The sequence below is a fragment of the Vigna unguiculata genome, chromosome 1 (assembly GCF_037176805.1).
Source record: "Vigna unguiculata cultivar grain cowpea cultivar isolate G323 ecotype 2 chromosome 1, ASM3717680v1, whole genome shotgun sequence".
NCBI lineage: Eukaryota > Viridiplantae > Streptophyta > Magnoliopsida > Fabales > Fabaceae > Vigna > Vigna unguiculata.
Window position 1 is genome coordinate 38114643 of NC_140792.1, and position 27227 is coordinate 38141869.

Sequence of the window (27227 nt, forward strand, 5' to 3'; positions counted from 1 at the left end):
AATATTTTTTATTTATTTCTTTATTTTCATATTATTTTTTTTCAATCAAATACCTTTAACTTTTATTTTCATTCATCATTTCTATTTTCATTCACTTTTTATTTCTCCAACCAAATAAACCATTAAAAATAGGTACTTATTTTTACTGGTAAACTAAACTATTGTTCATCGATTTTATCTGGACTTCACCAAACCTTACCGAACCAATATTCGGAGAGGATTTGATGAATAATGAGATAAGAGAATAAGAGATTGTGTGTTGTGTCAAATAATCCTTCAAGGGACCGCATTACTTCTGATGTTTGCGTTTTTTGAAGAAAGAAAGGACAATTCTATGCTGTCTTCTCTCAACTCTCTCACTCACTCCTCACCGTTGCCTTCCTTTTCAAAAATGACTTTTTCGTTGTAACTATCATCACAAACAAACATCTCTTAATCATTTTTCAGTGCATAATTCATTCTTTCCATTGAAGAGTTTTGTCGTTCTTGGGCTTCTCCATCTACAAGACTGTATAAACACCGTCGAATGAACCAATCACCATGCAATAAATGTATATAAAAAGTGGTGAAAATTTTGAGAAAAAACGTAGTGTAAAATTCTTCTGTAAAGATACTTATTTTCATCCCAGGGGTTTGTTTCTGTTATTGTACATATTGAACACAGTCTTTTCTACATTAATTATACAACAGCGTAGAACGTACTGATATTTACACAACAAATAACATTTTTGGAAGGCAATGGATAGCAACAGGATGTTATGCAATTGGTTCTGGGAATCCTGCTTGATGCATCTCAAATTTCAACTAAAAATAGCTGATTCTCATTCACTTAATCACTTCAATCCATAAACTTTTCTTGAAATCTCAAATGGCAATTGTACCTTAGCAACCGCCGGTTTCACTTTCAGATTTGCCAACCCTACGAGTAGGTCTCGTTGTCTTAATTAGTGGATTATCCTCTTCATCATCAACCACTGCTGGTTTTTCAAAATCATTGTCCTGAAAAACTGGGTGTTGGTAAGCATTCTGAAGGTAAACTCTCAGGTTTAAGTTTGGCTCAACGGCCCGTTCAAGTGTATCCTTCACCATTGCTTCCTGCCAAATCTCAAATATGTCAGCTAATACAGACACTTAAAGAACAATCAAGTAAAATGCATTGAACTTTTCTTTAAAATAAATTTTGTTTATATGTCTTTGTATTTGTAAAAATTTAGTGAATAGGAAGATAACTTTAATTTATGAAAAGTGTTTTATTCTTCTATATAGACTTGTGAATAACCATTTTCAAACAAATTGATCAGCAGATATCTCTGCCAAACCACATAGCATAACTTGTTTACTTAAAATATAGGTATATGAGTTTTCATTCTTGTATGATACTTAATTTTTTTATTTTTACTCGATGTAAAACTTAAACTCAAACTTGAATTTCAAACAATTTTCTCCTCACTTGTGAATTCCTTCACAATGACCCTTCCTCGAGTTTTTCACATTTCACAAACTACAAGTACCCCTTACTTGTACACTGCATTCACATTTCACAAACTTCGCATTAGCACAAAAAGTAACATTATTTCATTGTAAATTTACTCAACTGGTTCATTTTTACTCAATCTGAGACCTAGACTCGTACATGGATTAATCCAACCCTCTGAAACATACAAAATAAAACTCTAACATGTATGCATACTTATAATTGCTTAACCAACCTGTAGTGGAAATTTTACAAATGCAGATTCGAAGAGGCCTTTACAATATCTGTGAAACCAGAATGTCAAGATAGGTTGTGCAATAAGCGCTAGCGTCGACGTCTCTGTACCTCTTGTACTTAACAATCCCATCAGAAGAATTTGAGATATAATCAAGCCCATAACTACTCGGCCATGGACGTCTGGCCAAAACGATCCTCCACTCTCGTATTGCTGGTTATACACATTGATAATCTTTGCACAAGAAAAAAAAGTGCTGATTAAGCATTACTATAAACGTGATCATTTTACTCAAACATTTAATGTTAGAAAAGAATTTTGTTTAGATAATGCATAAACTACAACAATAAAATATTGCTGAAAAGTGTATGCAGACTCACCTGGTGCCGAAAGATCAAGTAGGCAAAACCAAAGAAGATTACAATAAAGGGGAGAAGAAAAGGTGTGACTGGAGCGTAGACTTGCCCCAGCATGAAATATAACTGGATGCGAGGTTCAGACGTGGCAAAATCCAAGCTTCCAGGATCCATTGCCATCTCTCTGTCTTGTTCCGTCTTCACCAAGAATGCGTTTTTCAGGTGGAAAGTAATTAACGGAACTAACCTGAGAACCTCTGCAGCTATTCCAGCCCAACCATCGACCATTATGTATGTGATGAAAAATGTGGCTTTCATGGGGATTGTACTGCCAACTGTTTTTGTGAAACTGCAAATTAATATCCATGTCAGACATTGCCGAGTTCAGTTTTACTCCTGACATTTTTTTGTGTTGTTTTCTATTAATTATTATAAATATATTATTTTGATACTTTAAAAATGTTTTCTAATATATTTTAAAATTTTAAAATTAATGTTCACAAATATATATTATAAAGACACAGTAGAGAAATAATAAAAAAAAATCACTAGAAAATCTAAATTTTAGTTGATCTCGATGTCCAAATAAAAGAAATCTAAACTAAAAAAACTCAGAGCGTACTCTGCAGAGGTCTGATTAAGAAACTGCTGAAGTTGCTGAAATGCTGTTCCTGTTATTACACTCCCAAGGAATACGTTGATGAGAATAAACAAGTAATATTTGGAAGCTGACCTCCGATCCAAACTTGAAAGGGAAGTAAAACCTTCAATTTTAGACATCGCCATGAGAATTTTCGGAAGCACCGCGAGAAATATCTTCAATGCTATCCCTGGAAGAAATCCTTGAACGAGAGACTTGATAGATGGCCTGCAACGAGTAACTCAGTGCATGAAGCCACACACCCATTACAGAAAGGAATGCCGCTTTTGCAGACAATAAATATTCCATAGTAAGCCACTTAAATATTTTACTAATTCACTCAATAAAAGCTTTCAACATCAACTTAATTGAAGGCACATCTCTTATTAGGAAACCATACTAAAAACCTTTGCGAAGCTGCATTTAATCTTATCTGAAAAAAAATAGTAAGCACATATTTAATACCTCTAAATGTATAAACAAATGTTTAATTCTATGTACTTTATATAGTATAAAAAAAATACACTTTGAAAAAGAAATTAATGTTAGTGTTACTTTTAAAATAGTTATCAAATTTATAATACATTGCTTATAACAGAATGGTTTGTAAAAAAACCTTTTTGAGCGCATAGATATGCTTATAAAAAAGTTTACACCAAATTAGTATTCAATTTACTAACCATAATTGATTAATTTAATATTTGAATCGTATAAGAAATAACATTTTTTTAGTATTTAAAGTAAATACCGAAGTTCCTGACATTTTATTATTTCAAAATTAAAATGATGTTTTTGTAATCTGTAAACTGGACTGATTTATATTCTAAATTTTAGAAAATAATTTGGTGTGTATTTAGAAACTAAGGCTTTAAACATCTTGGAAGAAGATTAATAATTTCTAATCTTGTATTATAAATTAAAATTATAAACTTGAAGGGTTCTCAAAGTCCTTATAATCTCGAATATGTATTTCTAATAGGCTCTTTCTTTAGATGTTATTTTCAAATTATCCTAGTTTTTTTTTAAAATATATACAAATAAACATTTTTAAACTTTATTTACATATAGATTCATTTATGTTATGATTCACAAGTCATAATTCAAGGAGTCAAAGTTAGAATTCAGCTTCCATAAAGGGGGGGTGAAGGAGGATCTAAGTAGTTTACACGGTATCTTATGTTTAAACTTAATTTTGGGAAAAAAAGAAAGAAAAATCAAGTAGGAATTTATTAGCAATTTAGCATTCAAAAATAGCATAATAAAATTAGTAACTGGTATGAGATTGTGAGGACTTACTCTTGGATTACTGGCTTCAAGAAAGGAAAGACCTTCATAATTGACTCAATGTTGGCCAAAGATTGGACAAATGCTATTGGAACCATAAAGCAAAATGTGAGGAAAAATAAAGCGACGGTCATGACCAATCTTCTCATGTTCAGCTCAAAATATGGAATTGCTAGATTTTCCCAAAAGACATCCCGAGGCTCTGGAGCCCATTCTGTGAGCCAAATAGTTGGATCACTGGTTTGCTGAGTTTGAGAGCACACAACAGCTCCCCATCGTGTTTTGAATGAAACAAAGGCTGCAGGCATAATAGCATCCGGATTGTTTACAACGCTTTCTCTTTCTGCCGCTTCCTGTTTTAAATTATCGAACACCAAGAAATCAATAACAATTTTCTTAAAATTTTATTTTTAGCTTATGCATAAACTAATTAATAAAAATATTAATTTCATTGTCTTTTCTGAAAATACTTGTAATAAAATTTTTCCAAAAATGTCTACTGACTAAATTTCCATTTTTTCTTATTCTCTTTTTTCCCCTCCCCTTACAGATACAGGCGCAAGATGAATCTTTGCAATTAAATTTACATCATGCATGGAAACTACAAGTTCAAGTAGCAGTCATTCCTGAGATTTTAATTTTAAAATAAACTAATTATTGACAAGCCATATGTTAGTGTATGAGTAACTGCAAGGAAAAACTAAAACCATGCATGCCATTTACAACTTATGCACGTACCACTTGAAATTTGCCGACATAAACATGAGGATAATAATCAAAAGCGAGAACAACCAAATTCGCAAGTGAAATAAGAGCAGGAAATGAAATGAAATGTCCAAGATGTTTTGAATTCCTTCAATATAACAATGATATATGTGGTGATAAGCTCATTATAGTGATGGTTATGATGGGTTTGTAACTTTTTGGTACAAGATATAAAAGTTAAGGGTCATGTGGTGATAGGCTCATTACCAATGGTTAAGATTGGTTTGAAGTTTTCTAGTACAAGATACTAAAAGTTAAGGGACTATGTAGTAATAGGTTCATTATCATGATGTCAACAGGACAGGTAGGATACGGGTAGTACCTTCCCCCATATTCTACTGGATAAAGATCAGCTTTGTATCCGTTTCCATATATGTGTGGATATAAGTTATATAGGTATCTGCATATTTTTTTAAATACCCACATATATCCGCAAGTATCCGCAAAAAGAATTAAAATATTTAACAACATATTTTAACCATAAATTCAAATAAAATACAATACATAACCTTTATAAATTTTAAACAAAGTCCAAATAAACTATTTAAATATTGTTGAATGATAATTTACAAGAAAAAGAGAAATTGTATTTTAAAACCAATTGTTTAAAAACAACTCATTCAAAATCACTATGTTAATATTTTAATAATTTTTAATTTTAATTTTTTTAATTTAAATTAGAGTATAGCAGGTATGTGTATCCACAAATACAAATACTATGAAACATATATTCGCCCGGATAACAAACAGGTATAAAAATTACCCATACCCATTACTTGTGAATATCCATTTACAATAATAGTTTTCTAACCGTTACGGGTTTTATCCATGACTACGGATTTTCTTGAAATCCCTGCCCATTACCCATGGTTATGATTGGTTTGTAGCTTTTTAGTACATGATATTAAAAGCTAAAGGGCTATCTGGTGATAGATCCATTATCGATGATTATGATTGCTTTGTAGCTTTTTAGTACAAGATACTAAAAGCTAAGAGGGTTATGTGCTGATAAGCCCGTTACTTATGATTGGTTTGTAGCTTTTTAGTATAAGATACTAAAAGCTAAGGGGCTATGTGATGATTGGCTCCTGATGAGTACGATTAGTTTTGGCTTAGGCCAAATACCTAGGAGTGTGATAGGATGTTGCCTCATTAGTTAAATAAGTCATGTTAAGAGTCTAGTAAAAGGTGAGGAAGACAAAAGGGCAACATTATGAAAAGAGAGTTAAATGACTTTAAAGAGGATTTAAAGGAGAAAGAACGTTGGGAAAAGGATGAAGACAAAGAGGTCTGAGTAAAGAATATAAAGGGAGAACTACAAAAGGGAAAAGGGACGAACAATAGTGTTTTGGCCAATAGATCTACTTTGATGTTGGCTAGAATGATATCCAATTTCTAAAAGCACAGTAGCTCATCATCTTCAAATTATTTATAGAAGTCGAAAGAGTTGGCAAGATGACCTGATAAAAAAATCTGTGAAAAAAAACTATAATTGTAAAAAGGGATAAGAAGGGTGACGTTGACGTATACATTGTGTAATTTGATCAGTACTCACTTCTTTGCTCAGTGTATCAATTGATTCAGTATAATGATCAATAGCATCGACTTTAGTCCCCAAGAGACCCATGAAACCTGTCTATAGATAAGAAATCAAATCGTGAAAGAAGAGGTTATTAGTGGATGCCACTTTAATTATGGCTATTCTCTTGAAAAAGAAAATGCAAAAAGGAGGTCTCTTCTGCTGAAATTAGAAAAAGTAATTTAATAGAAAATCGTGAAAAGAAAGCTACCCGAGTAGTTGGCCTCCTGGAAGGATTTCTTTCGTATTTGTTTTGGTAATAAATAAACCAGTTCTGTAATGCCTTCTTCTGTGCAACTATTGCAGCAAGCTTGTTCGCATTATAAACAACCTATCAATAATTCATAATAAAATATATTTTTGTTACACGAGAGAAAATCGCATAAGTAATACAAATTTAAGATTCATAATAGAAGATCCTGAATAAGTTGAAGTAAATCTCAGTAAATTACAAATCATAATTCCTAAGAGGAAGGTCGATGTATTAAAATGTTGGGCTTGACCCAAATCCTTAGCTGTAAGTTATATATCAAGATAAGTGAGATATACAGTTCGTATCATGATACAGACTTTTTGTTTGTCTATCAAATATATTATTGTAAGTTACCGTGAGAGTGCAAGTGTTTAAGTGCAATCCTGTACTTCGTATAACAAGGATGTGAGTTGAGTAACACATAAGTAAAAAAAACCTATAAATGTAATGCTTTTTAGTTTTGAATTGAGTGTAGTATTAAATTCATCTGATTAGACTCGTAGCTCATTGAAGAAAATCTCTCCATGTTTCTCTTTTGATTTCTCAACAATTGTAAAATATGTATACTAGTATGGATTGGTAGGTTAAGATTGTGAGAACAAGAGAGAATATATTGTGAGTAATGTTGGAGGAAGGTTGCAACCTCGTCCGTAGAAGTTGCATAGACATAAGGTTTATACCTTTGTCTATATAATTAAAATAGCAATGTGCATGAGGATTTGCAACTTATAAAAAGTTGTAATAGTGGTGGGTGAGTATGGACATGTTGAATCACTTTAAAGTTTAAGCTTGATGTGTTTGCGGTATATTTTGTATTACTACGTGTTTATGTTGCGTTTTTGCATATATACATCTATTTTTCCCATGTTCGGGTCACCCTTTCTGTGAGGGTTTATGTAAGCACACAAAGAGGAAGTGGTAATTCCCAAACAAAAACAACTAAAAAAAATTACATTTTTGACAAATTATTTCTATTTGCAATTAAGTAACATACCTGATGCATTAGATAGTGATTTGGATGGTTGACGCAAAAAAAATGTTCGATGTGCTCAGTGACTGATTCATCGGGATCTGGAGGAACATTCCTCACCAAGACCTGTAAAAAAATGAGTGGTTATTACAAAACAATATTCAGCTTCCTAAAGGACAGCTGGAAATCGGCTGCAATTATTAGCTCAATCCTTCCAATAATGGGAAACAAAAACAAAAACAAAACATGCATATATATATATATATATATATATATATATATATATATATATTTATATATATATATATATATATATATATTTATATATATATATATATATATATAAAAGATAAATGAACGCCGCAACTTAAAATTCTTTCGGAAAGTGACCCAAGAATAAGCATATGGTACTCAACATAGAATACAACAGACAAACATCTGAAAAGGATAGGTTGCTAGGAAGTCTCCTAAAAATACTAAATGCGGATACTAACTTTCAGATCATCAATGTCCAGTTAAATTACAAGCTGGAAGACTATGCTTTGCATTAAATATTCAACATAGAAGATAACGAGCCAGCATCTGATAAGATAGTTTGCTAGCAAGTCTGCTAAAATTAGTAAAATACGGATACTAACATTCTGATCATTAATGTCCTATAAAACAAATACAAGTTAAAAGACTACTATCATGTTTAATTGTAGAATGCATGGCATGAAAATAGGGAGAGTATAAATCCCCATGCATGCACAGGGTCGTCGGTATACGCCGGCACGTGAGCACACTCAGTCATTGAAATAGAATATTAGCACTAGATTCCGAGTTTTTTTAATAATTTTACAGGGATGCAAAGAGAAACTGATATTTTAACAAAATTCCTTCCTTTAAATTACTAGAAAAAATATTAAGTCAAATGTCGGATCCGCTGATCCAGGAGCATTTGAGCGAGAACATAACATGTCAAAGAAATACAATGGTAACTCGGCCACAAAATAACACAGAATTAAATGATGTTCAGATAAGATCAACTTCCGTAAATATGAGTAGCCACTCTCATCGTATCGGCAAGAAAATGGATTTTTAGGAGCTAGAACACCGTAAATGCAGAAATTTGGGTACCAATTTCCCATGGTGTTTCTTTGTTATGAAGGGAAGTAAAGCAGCAAAGGAAGATTAATGAAAATGAAACCAACTTACAGAAAATTGGTCCGGACGACGACTTTCAGCTGCCAAAAATCGCAATCTCATTGCTGCGACATTCTTGTACTCCTTATATAGACTATAGCATGTCCAACATGAGAAGACATATGACATTGCAATATGCGCCCAAAACCTGGAAGAAAACGTAGTGAAATCTCGAAACATCAAGTGCAAAGCAAGCAGATTGCGTAACGTGAGATTCAAGACGCGAAATTAGAGTCTGAAACCATTATAATAAACGAAGAGGAAGAGGAAGACGAAGTTAAGTCATTAATAGTGAAACTTTTAGAGGTATTCTGATTTTCTTAATAAAAAGGCAAAGATCAAAATTGCAATCACGTTGCCAACACAATCAATAACTTCTTCCATTTGTTAAGAATCCACATTATGCTAGCAAGAGAAAGAAACTCAGAGCTGGGACAACAGTCATAAATCTCACCTATCTGATCCAAATGGGATGTTTGATATTGAAATCTTGTCAATATCGCTATATGTCAAATTCTTAGCTCCCTGTTCTTCTAATGTGTTCCCTGTCAAGTTAACAGGAACCAAAACGGCAAAAGCAAGCAGGGTAATTGGGGCAAATATTTTTAACCTGTACACGAGTACTCCAATCAGATAAAAGAATATATCACAAAAGAAAAAGGATCAAACATTTAAATACAAGACAGTGTATCAGATATTGCTATCTCTCTGAAACTCAGTCCATGTTTACGTATGTAAATTCCAATGAGATACTTGGTGCACAACTCACCCAAGAAGATATATCCGAATAAACACTGCTGAGTCAAGGCCTGCATGATCAATGAGTTCAGGTTCTGGCATATGCAACGCTGCAGGCATCCAGTTCAGAAACCTGATGTAGGTCCGAAAGTCCAAGTTAACAAATTTCTTTACCGCTGTGGAACCTGTTGGGCTGCCTCTTATCCCCTTCAGATACCATTTTGGGAAGTAGACCCGGTCATTAAAGGGCTGAAGTCGCAATACTGCAAAGGCTACTAGGAATGCCAATGCAGACAACAGATTGATGGCTGCCGAAAGACTAATATCCGCAATACTCGCCATTATCTTCTTTCTCAAGGTTTTTCCTGTATCATATACAAACATCCCAAATTGGCTTTCCATTTTCCATATATGAAGTCATACTATATCTTGTGTATTTATCCACATTTAAATCAATAACTTCATAATCTATTACAAATATTATCTCAATCTCAACCACATAATGGTCATTAACTGCATTTTATCCTGCATTCTAAAAAACCCAAATATGAGCAAGGAGTTGTTAGTTTCTATTTTCTACCACAATGATTCACAAGTTACTAAGCATGTCGTATTTATGTATTCAAGCATTCAATTGATATGTGATGAACAAGAGAAATCATAAAAGAACCACTAACTGCTTTTTTTTCCAGCACTTATTAGAGAAGTCAAAATTCAAATTATAATATAAACCAGTGTTAGGTTTTACAGAGGGGGTTTCACCGGGGAGAACAACACCAATGAGATTTGAGCCTAACCACATAAGACACTGACACCACTCTCAACCCAAAACCTTAAGGCAATGGGTTTATGGGCCTTGATCCTTATATGGTGCTCTACTTTCTCAATTCTGGTCAATGTGGGACTTAGACTCACACTTGAATTCCTAACAATCTCCCCCTCAAGGGTGAGTCCCTTCAACCACATTGGTACACTCCCCCTCCAGCGGAAGCATTCCCAACCACGAGTACCCCTTCTCGTACCGCCGTTATTCGTAACGGGACACGCTTACCTGACCCACACTGTCAGGAAGACTTTCGATACTAGGACCATACTGGTACTGTACTCGTCTGAGCCGGTATTAACCATCGGCTCTGATACCACTTGTTAGGTTTTACAAGGAGGGGGTTTCACTAGGGAGAACAAACACCAATGAGACTTGAGCCTAACCACATAAGATATTGACACCACTCTCAACCCAAAACCTTAAGGCAATGGGTTTATGGGTCTTTATTCTTATATAGTGCTCTACTTTCTCATTTCTAGCCAATGTGGGACTTAGAATCACACTTGGATTCCTAACAATCTCCCCCTCAAGGGTGAGTCCCTTCAACCACATTGGTACACTCCCCCTCCAGCGGAAGCATTCCCAACCACGAGTACCCCTTCTCGTACCGCCGTTATTCGTAACGGGACACGCTTACCTGACCCACACTGTCAGGAAGACTTTCGATACTAGGACCATACTGGTACTGTACTCGTCTGAGCCGGTATTAACCATCGGCTCTGATACCACTTGTTAGGTTTTACAGAGGGGGTTTCACCGGGGAGAACAACACCAATGAGATTTGAGCCTAACCACATAAGACACTGACACCACTCTCAACCCAAAGCCTTAAGGTTTTGGGTTGAGAGTGGTGTCAGTGTCTTATGTGGTTAGGCTCAAATCTCATTGGTGTTGTTCTCCCCAGTGATACCCCCTCCTCTTAAACCTAACAACCAGTAACATCATAATTTATTACAAAGTGCATGCATTATTTAATCACAGACCATGACTGGCAGCATTCAATTCAACACTTTAGAGGAACCAAATTTGAACTAAAAGTAGTTCTTCTCTCCCTGATTTCCATTTTTTACACCACAATTGCCAACAAGTTACACGTAACAAGTCACAGACACTTTATAGTTATGAATTCAAAAGGTTATCTGAGCAAAATTCAGATTAAAGGAGAAAAAAATAAAACCTATTATATCTACATTTTTCTCAGTTTCTCACTATCTCTCTAAGTTTCATCAAGTAGAGTTAAGCTATCCGTTAATCTTTATTTAAATCACTAATTTCATAATTTATCATACCGGTGCAAGCATTTTATCACATCCGCACCATTACTAATGACATTCTATCTTTCACTTTAATTATAAATCAATAACTTCATAGTTTATTATACAAATTCAGGCATTTCACAGAAATGTAGACGTTATCACAGTGTTTAATCCTTCACTAGGAATCATTTAAAAACCTATTATTCTCTAACTAGCTTCCACTTTCCGCGGCACAACGATCAACAAGTTACACGCATCAATCTTAAGTCGAGTCGTAGCTATGTATTCAGGCATTCAACTGTCCACCGTGAACCAGCGAAAAATTCAGATAAAAGAACCAAAGAAACAAAGATAACCATCAATTTCATTAGCTTATATTATTGCCTAAGCTAGCATGCATGCACGCAAGAGCAACGATTAGCGCCATTGCAATTTCCAGAACGTTCAAAACAAGCAATTGTCTAAACCTAACACAAGAACATTGAGAATTGGAACGGAAATTTACTGGACAATTTCACAATGAAAACCTCTATCCGGCGAAGAATCCTGAATGTGAATGCATGTTTGGTTGATTGGAAAATAAAAGCGGTGGCGACGCGGTGGTTTCCTGATTTTTAAAACGAGAGAGAGAGAGAGAAAGAGAGAGAGAGCAGAATTTGTCTTGTTGGCGGTGTCCAAACAGCGGAGAGAAAAATGCGAAGTGAATTTTGGTTTGCAAAGAATGAATTACGCTCTTTGCGCGCAGAGAAAGAAAGGGATTGTGTTGGCGCCAAAAGGTTCGGAGGCATGTCAAATAGTCACCGTCCTTTTTTACCGTTTTCTTTATCATCTGGACTCACCGCTTACTACTGCCGCTACTTACCATCCACGTAGAAAAAATATAAAAAAATAACATTTAAGATTAGTTTATTTATTTATTTTAATTATTTAAAAGTATTATCCATGCCTTTCTAATTCTAGACTTCTAAAATATCTTACGAATCCATAATTGAAATTAGTGATCGTTAAGGAATTAATATGCAATTTTTAAACTTATAAATTTTAATTGTCTAAGAATTATCACTCGTACTTTCTCGAAAGTTTAAATTTGAAAATATTATGAAAGTGGTTTCTTTATCAATTTTGAAAAAAAAAAAAAAGAGGAGAAGCTTAGATATAATACGAAACTATTGGATGATAAGATAAGAATTTTCGTTAAATTTTTGGAGAAATGAGCATTTAGTTTTTAAACTCTATCAAATAAATCCCTTAAACTTTACCCTGTTTTTTAAATAGATAAAGTTATCACTTCCTATCGTTGATCTTTAAATTTTGCTATCTTTACAGAGAAATATCCTAAAATTTAACTTTTTACTTTTTGATACTTAAACTTGTTGTCACATAAATATCTTAATTTCAATTTTATTTCAATCAATTCTTAAAATTTACATTTTGTGTATAGCCTCTCGATAAATTTGGGTTAAACTCAGGAAAACTCCACAACTTTATTCTAAACTTTATTCTAAATATTTTTGCGAACATAAAAAATAAATCACCTTTTAGTTTATACTTGTGTTTATATTATATTTTCATATGTGAAAATTTAACTAACAAAATAATAAGAAATATTAAGTAGAAGTGTAGACTAACCTATGTTCTCACTTTAATTATAATTGTAGCTGACACAAAAATTTTAAGTAGAAGGGATAAAAAATTAATTTTATGTACAAGTTGTATTAAATTAATTTGTTTCACTTATTTTCTTTAGCATTTTAATGTGGTAAGCACGTTCTTTGAATGTAACTACAACATCATGTAGTCAACGAGAGTCATCAAGTGAGCATGTATTGTTAATACTTATCACTCAAAACTTTAGTTGAATTTCTTTAGAACACAATATTTTAAAATAATTTTCAATTCATCTGGAACATCCAAACAGTAAATGCAATGCAAACTTTCTCTATATAATCTATAGGGTCTTGCTAACCAGTGTCTTAAGTGTCTTAAGGACACTGGTTAAGGATGATTAATATACATTAGATCCTACAAAAGTATATAAATAAGTGTAATATTAAATAAAATATGACCTAATAATTATTAATGCAACTTTATTTTTTTTAAAATATAAAAATACCCATAATTATTGTACATGTGTATTTAATATTTTATATAATGTTCACAAATAAAATTTAAAAACTAATTAAATAATAAAATAACTATATTTTAATGTTGCTAAAAATTATATATAAGAAAATTTAAATTAACAAAAAACCAACAAAAAAAATAGTGTTGAACATTTAAAACTTAAAAAAAAAATAACATAAGAAAATATAAATCAACAGAAAAACCAACAAAAAAATTAGTGTTAAACATCTAAAAATGTTACAAAAAAGGAATAATTAAAGTGTCAATTTAAGACTTAATTGATTTTTTTTTCTTTTTAGTAGAGACCTTCAAAATTTCAAAATCTTGTTTTGTAACAATAAGTTATTGTCTACACATTTAAAAGGGTATTTTTGTCTTAATAAAATTGATTATGTGCATTTATACTATTTTAATTATTGTATTTAATTATTTAAGCTTTCAATATAAAAATAATGATATCAAAGTACATTTATTATTCCTTAACCAGTGCTCTTAGGACACTGATTATCATTCTCCTAATCTATAAAGTTTATAATATAATTAATAGTCACACAAAGTAATATATATATATATATATATATATATATATATATATATATTATAGTATCGACTCTTATATTTTTTTCGTGATTTTGTTTTCAAGTCAAAAGAATATATTTGATATACTCATTAATTCCACATATGTTATTACTTTTCCAACACCATGACAAAATTATCATCTTTACTATAAAATTTAATAAAGGATTTGTACAAACCATTTAATATTTCAAAATATAATTTAAACACATACAGAACATATATAAATATTAATTTCTACAAGAAAGATGGTCTAAAATAAATTTTTGTATTGTCTTCTTTACATATAAGGGTAAGTTAGTGAAAAAAAAATTGACAAAAAAATGTATTAAAATGAAAACATTTCAATTAACAATGGTCAAAAAATTCATATAAAAGCACACAAAAACCAGATATAGATCACACATTTACACACAAAAGCATGTTAAAAAAATAAAATATTAATTTAAGCATTTCAAAATATTCATATTAAGTATGTTGTATAAAAAAAAATAACATTTGATACAAATCAAAACTTATTTCAACAAGTGAACTTAAGTGTAGTATGTCATTCTCGTCCATTACAACTAAAGCTACACATATATATAAGAAACTCATATTTTAATTTATCATCACCTAATATATTATTTTATGTGGTTACCAGCGAAAAAAAAAGAAGAGAGAAATATCTGTTATAACATATATCACATTACTTAATACATGACCAAAACAATGACTCAGATATCATCCCAAATTTGTAATCTTAAATTTATATTTTCAGTATCCCTTCTCATATGACATAACTTGTTTAAACAAAACCACATATAAATTATATATATATATATATATATATATATATATATATATATATATATATATATATATATATATATATATATATATATATATATTCAACATTGACCATCAAAACCATTAGACAAAAAAAAAATTATAGTCCTTTTTAGCGAAATCTTTCTTATTTTTGTCAAAATCAAGGGTTGAGATACAATTAACGATTATTTTTTCTTAAGCAAAAAATAGTTGGATTAAGAAAAATACGATAAAAAGTAAATGTTGAGTTTCAAATATAAGTGAAAATTCTTTCATTTGATGAAAATTATTAAAAAAATGAACTCCATGTAATATGTTTTAAAAAAGTTTTTCTCAAAATCACTTTAAGAAATACAAATTTGGAATAAAATCATAATGATCGATACAATCGTAATTTTTCAAATATCACTCTTCAATCATTTAAACACAGTTTTTATTCACATCAAATTCATAAACTAATATATGAAAAACTATAAAAAAAAAAACTTTACTTATACAAAAATTATTCAAAACGCAATTTAAGAAAATTTATACTCTAACATACATAATTTAACCACTATATCAACGTCTCAACATAAACATCAAAATTAAAACATTTTATACAAATACATTAAAAAAAAAGTCAAAAAACATTTTCACTCAATTACACAAATTTTATTATGTTTAAACAAAACAAAATACCTGTATAAAAATGAAGATATTATGACTAATTTATCTTCTCCATAATCCATCTTAAGTTTTTATAAAAAGTAAATAGTTAATTTTACTTATAATTATTTGTTATGAATTAAATTTCAACTAAAAAACACAATTACTAAAAATTTAAAGACCTACACTAAAATATTCAAAAATATAAAAAAAAATGGTACGAAATTAAGTAACTTGAATTTTTTTTAACTAACCCAATCAAGCTGGATTTTATATATTTTTGAACATATTAACATTTTCTATCCAAACACCAGTGCAATAACAATGATGTCAAATCTAATACTATATACAATTCTAAACTAACAAATGGCAACTTCTTCAATATTATAATATATCTGAGCCACTTCCATTCAAAATTTACTTTCTACAACAGGAAAATATGGTTACGTGTCAATCTCTCTGAATTTTGAACATCAAAAATTAAATCAAAAACCAATCAGTCTCTCACTATTTTTTTCTAACCCTCCGTCTCCCACACACAAATCCTCTTTCTCATCCTCTTTCAAACATTTTCAGCTTCTTCTCTCCTTCTTCTCTCTCTTTCCCACTCACACATTCAAACATCTTCAGCTTCTTCTCTCTCTTTCTCACTCACACACAACACCATGGCCTCCGACTATTCTTCTGATTATTCTCTCTCTTTCTCAGTCGCACAGAACACCATGGCCTGCAGATAATCTTCAGCATTCATCTTTCACTCTTAAATTTTTACTCTCAGATTCATGACCACCGTTACCAACAACAAAAAGCTAACAACTTTTCTGGGTTCTTTCTTTGTTCTTGATGATTTTCGAGTATTGTTTTTCTTTGAGATCTACTTATTTTGGTTGGATGAATGTTCTCAGATCTACTTTTCTTTGTTGACCAAATGTGTTGGATCGAAGTTTTTGTCTTAAATCGACTGTTGTATGGATTTGTTCTTCTCAGATCTACTTTTATTTTGGTTGATTTTTTCCTCTGATATTCTTAAGCACCTTCACTGAGACTTCAAAAAAGGTAATCACTTTTCATTTTTGTTGTTCTTCTACCATCTTCTCAGATATTTTTTCTTTCTATTAATTTTTTGTTTGATGCATATTTTTCTCTGATATCTACATTTTTTTTTCAGATCTACTTTTCTTTTGGTACGAGATTTGTTGGATTTAGGTTTTTCTCTCAGATTTATTCCTCTTTTGAATGGTTTCTTTGCTCTCAGATTTTTTTTTCGATGTATATTATTCGATTTATTTTTTCTTCTCAGGTCTACCTTTCTTTTAGTTGATGTTTTGCTCTGAGAGCCTTGAGCAACTTGACGAATACAAAAAAGGTAACAAGAATTCTATTTTTTTCGTTCTTCTACCATCTTCTCAGATCTACTTTGTTTTCTATTATTTTTGTTTTTCATGGTAATTTTTCTCTAACATCTACTTATTTTTGTTCAGTGTATTTTTTCAGATCTACTGTTGGATGAGTTTGTTCTTCTCATATATACTTTTCTTTGGGTTGATGTTTTTCTCTAAGACTCTTGAGGACCTTCACCCTACTAAAAAAATGTAACAACTTCTGATTTTTTTTCGTTCTTCTACCATCTACTCAAATCTAATATTTTTTCTATTATTTTTCTTTTTTATGGATATTTTTCTCTGAGATCTACTTTTTGTTTTGTTGGATAAATGTTTTGTTTTCAAATCTACTTTACTTTGTTGCATTTATCTATTTGATTGGTGTTTTTTTCTCAGATTTACTTTGTTGTTCGTATTTTCCTTCTTCTACATATATAACTACTTATTTTGGTTCTATTTCTCTTTTGGATGGTTAATCTTGCTCTCAGATTTGGTTTTTGTTGTATATTGTTCGATTGATTTCTCTTGGTTGATTGATTGTATGATGCTCGATCGATTGATTGCATATTGTTCTGTTTTTTTTTCGTTCTTCTACCATGTTCTCAAATATTTTTTTGTATTATTTTTGTGTTTGATGGTTTTCTTTCTCTCAGATTTTCTTTGTTGAAATTCTCTGTTGTGTCCATGTCAGAAAGGTAACAACTTATTTTGTTCTTTTTCAATTTTGTTCTTATTTTACTCTATTTTGTTTACTTATCAAAAAGGTAAACTCTTCTTTTGTTATATTTATATCTATCTGTTGGATGATATTTTGCTCTCATATAAGTATTCATTATAATACTAAATGAAATTATTGAGTTTCCAATGACATGCATTAACTTTGAACTATCATGAGAAACAGTTCTGACGGTTGGAACCTCCTTTTAAAAAATATATAAACTCACTCGAAGAAGAATGTTTCTCACCCGAAGAAGAATGTTTCTCACCCGATGAAGAATGTTTACCAACTATTGAATAGTTTGCTCACTCAAGGATTTTCAGGTATATTTTTTTGATTTTTTTTTTCAAGTCTCAAGTTCTTCTGTGATTATTCTTTGATTTTGTGAAACAAAGTTCACTCTTCTTTTTCTTATCCTGATTAGACCATGACTGCAAGATGAATTTCTGATGCATAACTCTTTATTGAGGAGGTTATTTTATAATTTTCTTGCCATGCCACTTAGTCATTTCGAGGATACATTATGTTGTAAATGCTCGACCTTTGCTATGTTGAAAAGGGTATTTTTATGTTCTTGATTTTAGAATTGTAAATTCTTTCTTTAAATTTAGGGGTTTCATATATTTTTCACTATATTGTCTCTATCTCTTTTTATGGTTTGTTTATTTTATCTTTGTTTGGAGGAAGGTTATTTGGTGAAGTGGTCATATGAAAAAGCAAAGCTAGCACAAACAAATGATGTAAACGACCAAACAAGGGGAGACATATTTAAACAAGCTGCAGAAGAAAACATTTATCCTCCTAATACCATATCAGCATGACATAGAATCAGAGATGAAAAGAAAACTCCATAAAAAAGATAACTTTATTGATTAGAAAAGTACAATATTTCGAGTTACTTACAATTTTAAATTTGAGTTTAAATATTTGTAAGTTAAATTTTAAGAATTTGTGAGTTACCAAAGGTCACATTTGTTGACCTCAATTTTCAATATTCCTTTAATTTATAAATGTAGAGAGCTTTTATGTGTAAAGTCTCTTGGTTTCTTAATAGTTAATTTGTAAAATATTTTATTTTCTTAATATATCAAGAATTGAAGTTTTGGAAATTTTTTCAATCTTTAATTTCTAACAATAGTTAATTCATACATAATTTTTTTTTCTTAAATTTAGACGTAGCTTCTTAAAATAAGTTTTCAAAAATCAACACTTACATCTTACAATATAAATGTCCATAATATACAAAAATAAATGAAAAAAATTTGGTCACACTACCAATGAAAAACTTCTCATTCTTTTTGTCTTCCAACATTTATGTTGTCAATATCAATAAATTTTCATCTTTTAAGAATTTTGCATCATTGGACTTCACATAACATTAATTATGAACAAAAACGATTCAATATTTTTCTATTTCAATACATTGCCAACATACAATAAAGCAAATCTAAAAAATGAAGAAAATGTAGATGATATATAATACACCGTGAAGAAAATTCATAAGATATGAATCTAATATATAATACATTTCAAATTTTAATTTTGTTTTCCTTTAACCGTTTTAAAGTTTACATTTTATTATTTTTATATAACATTTATGAATACAAATAAAACCGAAATGATAATTTAGGAATATTGTATTTAAAACATTTTTTTTCGATTAATATTCTTGAAAATAGAAGGTTTTAACATTAATTTCCTTTCAATGTCTATTCTTTCAAATGTCAAAGAAAATCTAATTTATTATTTTCATATATATCCTTATATTATTCATATTAATATATAATATATATTTATATTTATATTAAGTTATATATATATATATATATATATATATATATATATATATATATATATATATATATATATATATTAGGAGATGACGTTTAAGATATCTGCATAAGTATTCCTAAAAACCAAATTAATATATAATTAAGATTTAAGACATTTAAAAAGTATCATTTACCAACTTCAAACATATATAAAATATACAAATTATATGTCATGAGGTTATATATTATTAATTATTAATAAGATTCAATGAAACTAAAAGAATAGTTTAAAAATATTGCATTGAAAATCAAAATCTTCTTTCATTAATGTCTTTAAAAACTAATTGATGTAATATTAATTATTATGATTATATTCTTAAATTTATATCAATTACAATTAAATTTAAATATCAATTTAAATTTATGTAGAATTAATGTAATATTATAATTTTATATTTTTTATATAATATTACATTATTTTGAATTTACATTGAAAATTTTCTTTTTTCATTTAATGTATTTGGAAGACAAATTTTTCATCTCACTACATTTTTTCAAACATCAGACAATAGATAATATTAGGTAATATATTCATTCTGTACAATAAATTTCAAAATTAATTCAATGGAAATTAAAATGGTATATGTGGTTTTAAATTGTGAAAAAACTCTCATAATATATATATATATATATATATATATATATATAATAAATTGGATTTAAATTTGAAATCTTAGAAGATAGTAAAAAATGTAAGAAATAAAAATAAAATAAATATACAAAAAATTATTTTTTTAAATAAATATTTTTAGTGTTTCTTATAAAAAATATATAAATTCAAAAGTTTTGGTGATTCTTAATAATATAATAATATACTATAACACATAATAATAACAATAATATTTAATAATAATATAATAACATTAACACTAATATAGTAATAATAATTAAAATATAGTGTTAAACAACAAATAAATAATTAAATAATGACACTATAAACAAACTAAAAATAAACTAAATGTTAAAAAATCATATCCTTTTCAATTTATTTAATGCAATTAGCTAATTATAATATTTATAATTATATATTTCAAAGCAACTTTTATAAATAAGATTTTAAATATGAATTTATGCCAAAACATAAAACTCTATTATATGAGTCCACTAGACGAATCTATTCTATTATATATATATATATATATATATATATATATATATATATATATATATATATATATATATATATATATATATATATATATATATATATATATATATATATTTGTATCATTTTACATTTTTAAGGAAAATGATAATATTAATATTTATATTGAATGTTTATTAACTTCTCTCACAAAATTTAATAATAATATTAATATTAAAATTTTATTATTATAAATTCAAATTTTTGATGATTTATGACTATATAATAATATATTATAAAATATAATACTATTTAATAACAATGTAAATATAAAATATCATGATAATATTAATATAATAATAATAATAATAATAATTAAAATATATGGTAAAAAATAAAAATTATAAATTTTTTAAACTTTTAAAGATAGGAAAACAATTAACCATTTCAATTTCAATCTTATTCCAAAATTAAGGTCCATATATTGTCAAAACTGAAATTCAAAACATATGTATATATTAAAAATGTTTTTTAAATTCAAAATTTCAAAAAACTATAAAAATATCCTAATTAAGTTTTAATTTGAAATTTAAAATAAAAAAAATTATAAAAAAAGTTAAGGCTTTTTAATGGATTCTTTTAGTAGCTATAAACTAACTTTAAGATATTTTTAACCTACCAGAAGAGTTTGTATTTAAGATATGGACAAAATCTGATAAATTAAAAAAATTTAATGAAAATATGTTAATAATTACAATTAAAAAAATATATATGATATAAAAAAATTAATAAAAAATATAATATTTAGGTAAACTTTCTGTGGTTCTTAATAATATAATAATATGCTGTAATAAATAATAATAATAATAATAATAATAATAATAATAATATCTAATAATGGTATAATAACATTAAAACTAATATAGCAATAATAATTAAAATATGGTGTAAAATAATAAATAAATAATTAAATAATGATACTGTAAAGAAAATAAAAATAAATTAAATGTTAAAAATCTATCCTTTTTCAATTGTATTTTCTATCAAAGTTAACTATTAAGTTAATTATAATATTTTTATAATTATATATTTCAAAAGAATTTTTATAAATAAGAGTTTTAAATATGAATTTGTGTCAAAATACTGTATGAGACACTGATGTTAGTAAAAGTTTAGTTGATGTTGTCAACTTTCAAAATAAAAAATCAAGTTTCAGATATGTTACCCAATTTTCCTTAAAGCCAAGTAATAGAAACCTACTTTGCATATTCAAAAAAACTTTAAAAATAATTCTTGCAAAATTTCAACTATCTTTTTCAATAGTAAAAACCTATTTTCCATCTTTCCAAAAAAATTAATTCAGCATGCCAATACCACAATTACAAAATTTTTCGTTTTCCAAGACTACCGTCACCAACTTTTCACCTTCCTTTTCCAACACTTATCTTCTCACTCATCAAAATCAATTTTTTGCCTTCCAACACTTAACTTTTCATCTTTTTCTTCGAACAAAGCAATTAGTATTTTGGGTTTTTGTGTCTTAATGCACTGCAAGCATACATCTTCCAATTATGTCAACATCAATTATCAAGGTGAGCAATTATGCTTTGCGGGACTCAATGCACTGCCAAATGCTGATACGTGCCAAGTTTGAAGTTTTAATTGAATTTGTCTTTTTAATTTTAGGTGACTTCCTCAAGAAATTTTGTAAAGTTGTCATAATTACTTACTACTTCAAATCACCATTTCTTATTCAAATATTTGGTTACTTTCTTCAAAAAGCTTTGGTAAAGTTTTTAAAGTGACCTTGGCATTTTTACTTTTAATCTTCTACAAATATGTTTTTTTCATTATTTCATTGGACAAAAATAATGGAATTTCATCTCACTATTTTACTAGAAGAAGGTATGAAATTCATCTATGAACAAAATATACATTGATACAAATGTTTACTTTTCTTTGACAAATAAATTCCCCTTTTGGTTGTACTATTTATGTTCAACAAAAGTACTCCTTTTGCACGGTAACTAAAAAAAAATTTAAATTAAGAGCATTCTCAAGAGAAGTAGGTTTTACAATCATGTCAAATAGTTTATGTACTCTTATTATTTTATTAAAAAGATTTTTAAATTAAGAGCATTCCCAAGAGAATTAGGTTTTACGATCATGTCAAATAGTTGATGGACTATTATTATTTTATTATTATATAATGTGTATATATAATAAAAGTTTTGGAATAGTTTTGTTTAATTAATTTCAATTCAAAAAAATTTCCTTTTTGATTGTTAACAATGAGGTATCCTTAATGGTAAGCGAAAGAAATTCTAGAGGAGAATTTACAATCATTTTTGTTTCCTATTTTGTTGTAATTTTGTTTCATTTCATTATTTTTTATAAAAAATAACTTTTATCTACTTCTTTTGTTATATATTCACATATATGGGTTTCAAAACTAAAGCATAAAGAAATCGACAAAGAAATAAATAATTATGATTTTATGCCAACAAATATTGTGTGGCTAAATTTTGGGAGAAATTTTGTGTTTATGTGAAATGTGAATGTAACAAAATCTAAGGTAGTTCTCAAAAATTTTGAACAAAAAATTAAATTTATATTAAGTTAGGATTTAAAAAATACATTGATAATTATTTTTTTATGACTTCAAATATAATTTTTTGACATAAAATAAATTTGTAGAAAAATTAGAATTTTTATCTTTTTTTTTCTTTCCTGAAACTTATTTTTTATTTTATTAGGTTCCTAAAAACATATATTCAAATATGTTTTCTTTACGTAAAGAAATCTTTTAAGTTAATTATTGTTTTAAAAATTGTATTATTTATGATATTCTTTTAAGAAATCAATATATGCTTCTATATTAATTTATGATTTCTTTAATATTTTATTATATATATTTATTTGTATTCATGTTTTATTTTTTTTTATATTCAAATTTTATTGTTATGTTATTATGAGTTCGCAATTTTTATATTATTTTTTTGTAAACAAAAGATATTATAAATATATTTTTTTTATGAAAGATTATTCAATTGCATATTTTAAATATATTGTATTTACATATATTATATAAATATAAGTTTCTCTCATTTTATATATTTAAAAAAAAATACATCTAATTATATTTATGTGATTCTTTTTATTACAATAGCTAAAATTATTTGTTATTTATAAAATTATATATGAAATAAAATATGTTTTATTATTATTATAGTTTTAATCTATATTAATTAACTTATATATTTTTTACGATATAATTTTTAAATAGATAAATAAATTTATGAAAGTAAAAGTAAAATTTAGTTTAGTTTACCAAACAAATACATTACTTCCGCACATATATAAAAATTATTTTTATAAGAACATTTAATTGTTAAATATTTTTGTGAGTACACGTTAAACTAATTTTTATGCGATTAATATATTTTAATTACTTATAAAATATAAATATTAACATCAAGGTTTTAAATATAATATAAATAAATATTAAATTTAATTTTTAGGTATAAATATTTACATTAGTATCTCATTTATAATACTTATTAATAACTTTAAATATTTGAAAAAAGTCATATTTTTACTGAAATTATAAATTAAAACATATAGAGTTTTAAGAAAATCAAATATATAGTCCTATTTAATCTTTTAATATACACTATTTTCCTCTAATATTTAAAGTTAAGAAGAATTTTTTAATACATATTCTTAATTTTTGGAGTGTTTTACTACAAATGGATATGACATTCTAAAATTGTCAATATCATTATAATTAGCAATAGTGGTTATTTACCAAAAATAGATTAATTTTTTTTAATATCATTTTATAAGTTTCAAATACAACACCATATTTCTCTATACATAGTAAAAAATGATATATTTTTATTTGATTAATTCTTTTTTTATTTAGGTCGTAACCAAAGTCATTTTGTTATTTTTTTTTCAATGTATTTCATCGAAATACCTATTTTAAATTATTTTAATTGGTTGTAAATAGTGTCATGAATCCAAATTCATGTTTAAATGACATAATTATAAACTATAATTGATGAAATATCTTATTCTATAAAGACTACAAATTCTTATGCACCTTACATTTTGAAAAAAATTGTTCATTTAGGGAGATTCAAATATATTTTTCTTCATGGTGTACATGGACCAGTCAAATTTAAAATCTTAATTGAAAATTCTCCAACAAAAAGTATCAAGATTGGAGATGGGTGAAGAACTTATGTATTTCTAATTATCGGAAGAAAGTTGTTAAATAGTATTTGAATGTAATGATATTAGATATAATCAAAACATTAAAGTTTTATGTGTTTAAGTACTATCTTATTGCAAAAAAAAATTCTAATTTTTAGTATTACTATTGTTTATAATAACAAAAAAGAAATCTTTTAAAAACTTATGGGTACAAAACTATCATGATTTAAGTAATTTGCATTCTAATTCTTACTTTTATTTTTTATAAACACGAGAACTTTATATTGAAAACATGTTTTATGTATTGACTTTTTCTAAGAATACCGAATTAATTGTTTTATTTGACGTACCCTATGTATAACGAATTTTTAATACTCAAATCAAATACATACTTGAACATGTAAAACAATCCATCTAAACATTATTAAATTCAAAAAAATTAGATTTACAAACATTCTTACTATTCTGTCAACAATCATTCTATTTATAATAAGACTAATCTTTCTACCACTATCAACATTCATGAAATAAACTAAGAGATCCAAAATTGATTAAAAAAATAAATACTACAAATGGGTTACCGGAAACTCAATTTATCAAACCATGGAACCTAGATAAAAATCGACTTATCTTATCCGTATTAGTAAGAAGACAAAATTTTGAATTTTTTTTAAAACTATATCACGTGGATGAAAACTTCTTTCTCGAAGAAATCAAAACACCAAACTAATAAATTCTATAAAAAAAAACTTCTAGAAGAAAAAAAGGTACGAAACAAATTTTTTTCCAAATATAGTAATAATTATATTAAATGTAACTTTAAACGATTTCAATATAATTTGTGTTTAATTATTTAATTTTTTCATATTATTAAACTTTTTATTAAATATTATATTTATAACTATACATAATTACATATTTAAATAAAATTATATAAAGAAATTAATTATATTGAAATAATAATAATTATTTGTATTATTATTAGTATTTTATTAAAATTAGTAGTTATTAATTAACTTATATATTTTTTACGGTATCTTTTTTAAATCAATAAATGAATTTATGAAAGTAAAAAGCAAAATTTAGATTTAGTTTAACAAACAAAATACATCACTTAAACACAAATATCATAATTATTTTCATAAGAACATTTAATTGTTAAATATTTTTGTGAGTTAAAGTTACACGAATTTTTATACAATTAATATATTTTAATTATAAAAAGGATAAATATTAACATTAATAATAGAATATTAGTTAAAAATTTAATATAATTAAGTGTTTATTAAATTTAATTTTTGGATACAAACATTTACATTGCTATCTCATTTATAATTTTTATTTTAAAAACTTTAGATATTTGAAAAAGAAGTCATCATTTTTATATAATTAAATTATATTTTTTCTACTAAAATATAAATTGAAAGGTATAAATTTAAAAAAAATCAAATTATATAGTATTATTTAATTCTTTTAATATACATACTGGTTACACATGTAATAATATTAAATAAAATTAAAATCTTAAAATTCTAATTTTTAGTATTTTTATTTTATCATTTATTTAAATTTTATATTTATAATAAAAAAATACATTTTGAAATGCCCGTGCGTTGCACGGGAATAAAAACTAGTGATTAATTAAAGTGTATCAAAGAGAAGAAAGAAAGAAATAAACATTTAAAATTGAAGACATACAAAAGTTACAATTAAAAATTTTCATTAGCATTATGCATTTAAATTTCATCCACTATATCGTAAGTTTTTTTTAATATTAAATAATAACAATTTCTTTGCAGAAAATATTTTTTTTTCGTAAGAATTCTATTCGAGTGGCTTAAAATTTTAAAAAAATACTAGCAAATTTGATTCTTCAGCAATGTGTATTTGAATAGTAACTACTGTATCCTAAGCTTTTTTTATCATACTAAGTGATAAAATTATTATAAGCAATTTGTTTTCGAGTAAAGCTTTTATTTTCATAACAATTTTATTTGACTGGAATAAGGTTTTGAAAATAAAAGTGATATTTAAAAAAAAAATAGGTAAATTTATTTACGATAGGATACAGTGATACAGTGCTAGATTCAAGATTAGTTGGTAGAACCTTAGTCACACTGATTTCTACTGTATACTAACAGTTTAAAAAAAAAAAAAAAGAGATTAGAATTTTTATAGTACTGATATTAAATTAAGGTTTATTTGAGGGGGTGGTGACGTGGCAGAGGGAAGAAAAGAGGGTTTATTTACTTGATTTTACAGTGAGCGCACCAG

At 27.2% G+C, this 27227-nt stretch overlaps 1 protein-coding gene and 1 long non-coding RNA gene across 7 annotated transcripts; one reads left to right on the plus strand and one right to left on the minus strand.

Moving 5' to 3' along the window:
* Positions 1-247: 247 nt before the first annotated feature.
* On the minus strand, positions 248-12306 carry LOC114181863 (hyperosmolality-gated Ca2+ permeable channel 1.7-like). 2 transcript variants are annotated; one of them, XM_028068477.2, is made up of 12 exons: positions 12089-12306; positions 9511-9844; positions 9196-9351; positions 8754-8889; positions 7581-7682; positions 6545-6664; positions 6310-6390; positions 4002-4342; positions 2688-2933; positions 2090-2414; positions 1710-1943; positions 248-1095 (listed from the first exon to the last, which is right to left on the minus strand). In XM_028068477.2, the coding sequence occupies exons 2-12, from the start codon at positions 9819-9821 to the stop codon at positions 883-885; spliced, it is 2265 nt and encodes a 754-aa protein (XP_027924278.2). In that variant the 5' UTR covers positions 9822-9844; positions 12089-12306; the 3' UTR covers positions 248-882. The 2 variants fall into 2 exon arrangements, with proteins under 2 accessions (XP_027924278.2, XP_027924286.2); XM_028068485.2 differs by having other exon boundaries at positions 12067-12306.
* Positions 12307-16058: 3752 nt separating this feature from the next.
* LOC146888964 (uncharacterized) lies at positions 16059-18853 on the plus strand. 5 transcript variants are annotated; one of them, XR_014983952.1, is made up of 7 exons: positions 16059-16775; positions 16888-16903; positions 17020-17085; positions 17201-17311; positions 17755-17796; positions 18003-18142; positions 18244-18853. It is a non-coding gene; the product is annotated as an uncharacterized LOC146888964 (long non-coding RNA). The 5 variants fall into 5 exon arrangements; XR_014983946.1 differs by having other exon boundaries at positions 17755-18142; XR_014983949.1 differs by having other exon boundaries at positions 17214-17311; positions 17755-18142.
* The last annotated feature ends 8374 nt before the right edge of the window (positions 18854-27227 follow it).

Coding starts and splice junctions, on each gene's coding strand:
- LOC114181863 (XM_028068477.2), bottom strand. CDS start 9,821: ATGGCGAGTATTGCGGATATTAGTCTTTCGGCAGCCATCAATCTGTTG. Junction 4,343..6,309: donor TTGATACACTGAGCAAAGAA/GTGAGTACTGAT, acceptor AATTTAAAACAG/GAAGCGGCAGAAAGAGAAAG. Junction 2,934..4,001: donor TTGAAGCCAGTAATCCAAGA/GTAAGTCCTCAC, acceptor TACTCGTTGCAG/GCCATCTATCAAGTCTCTCG.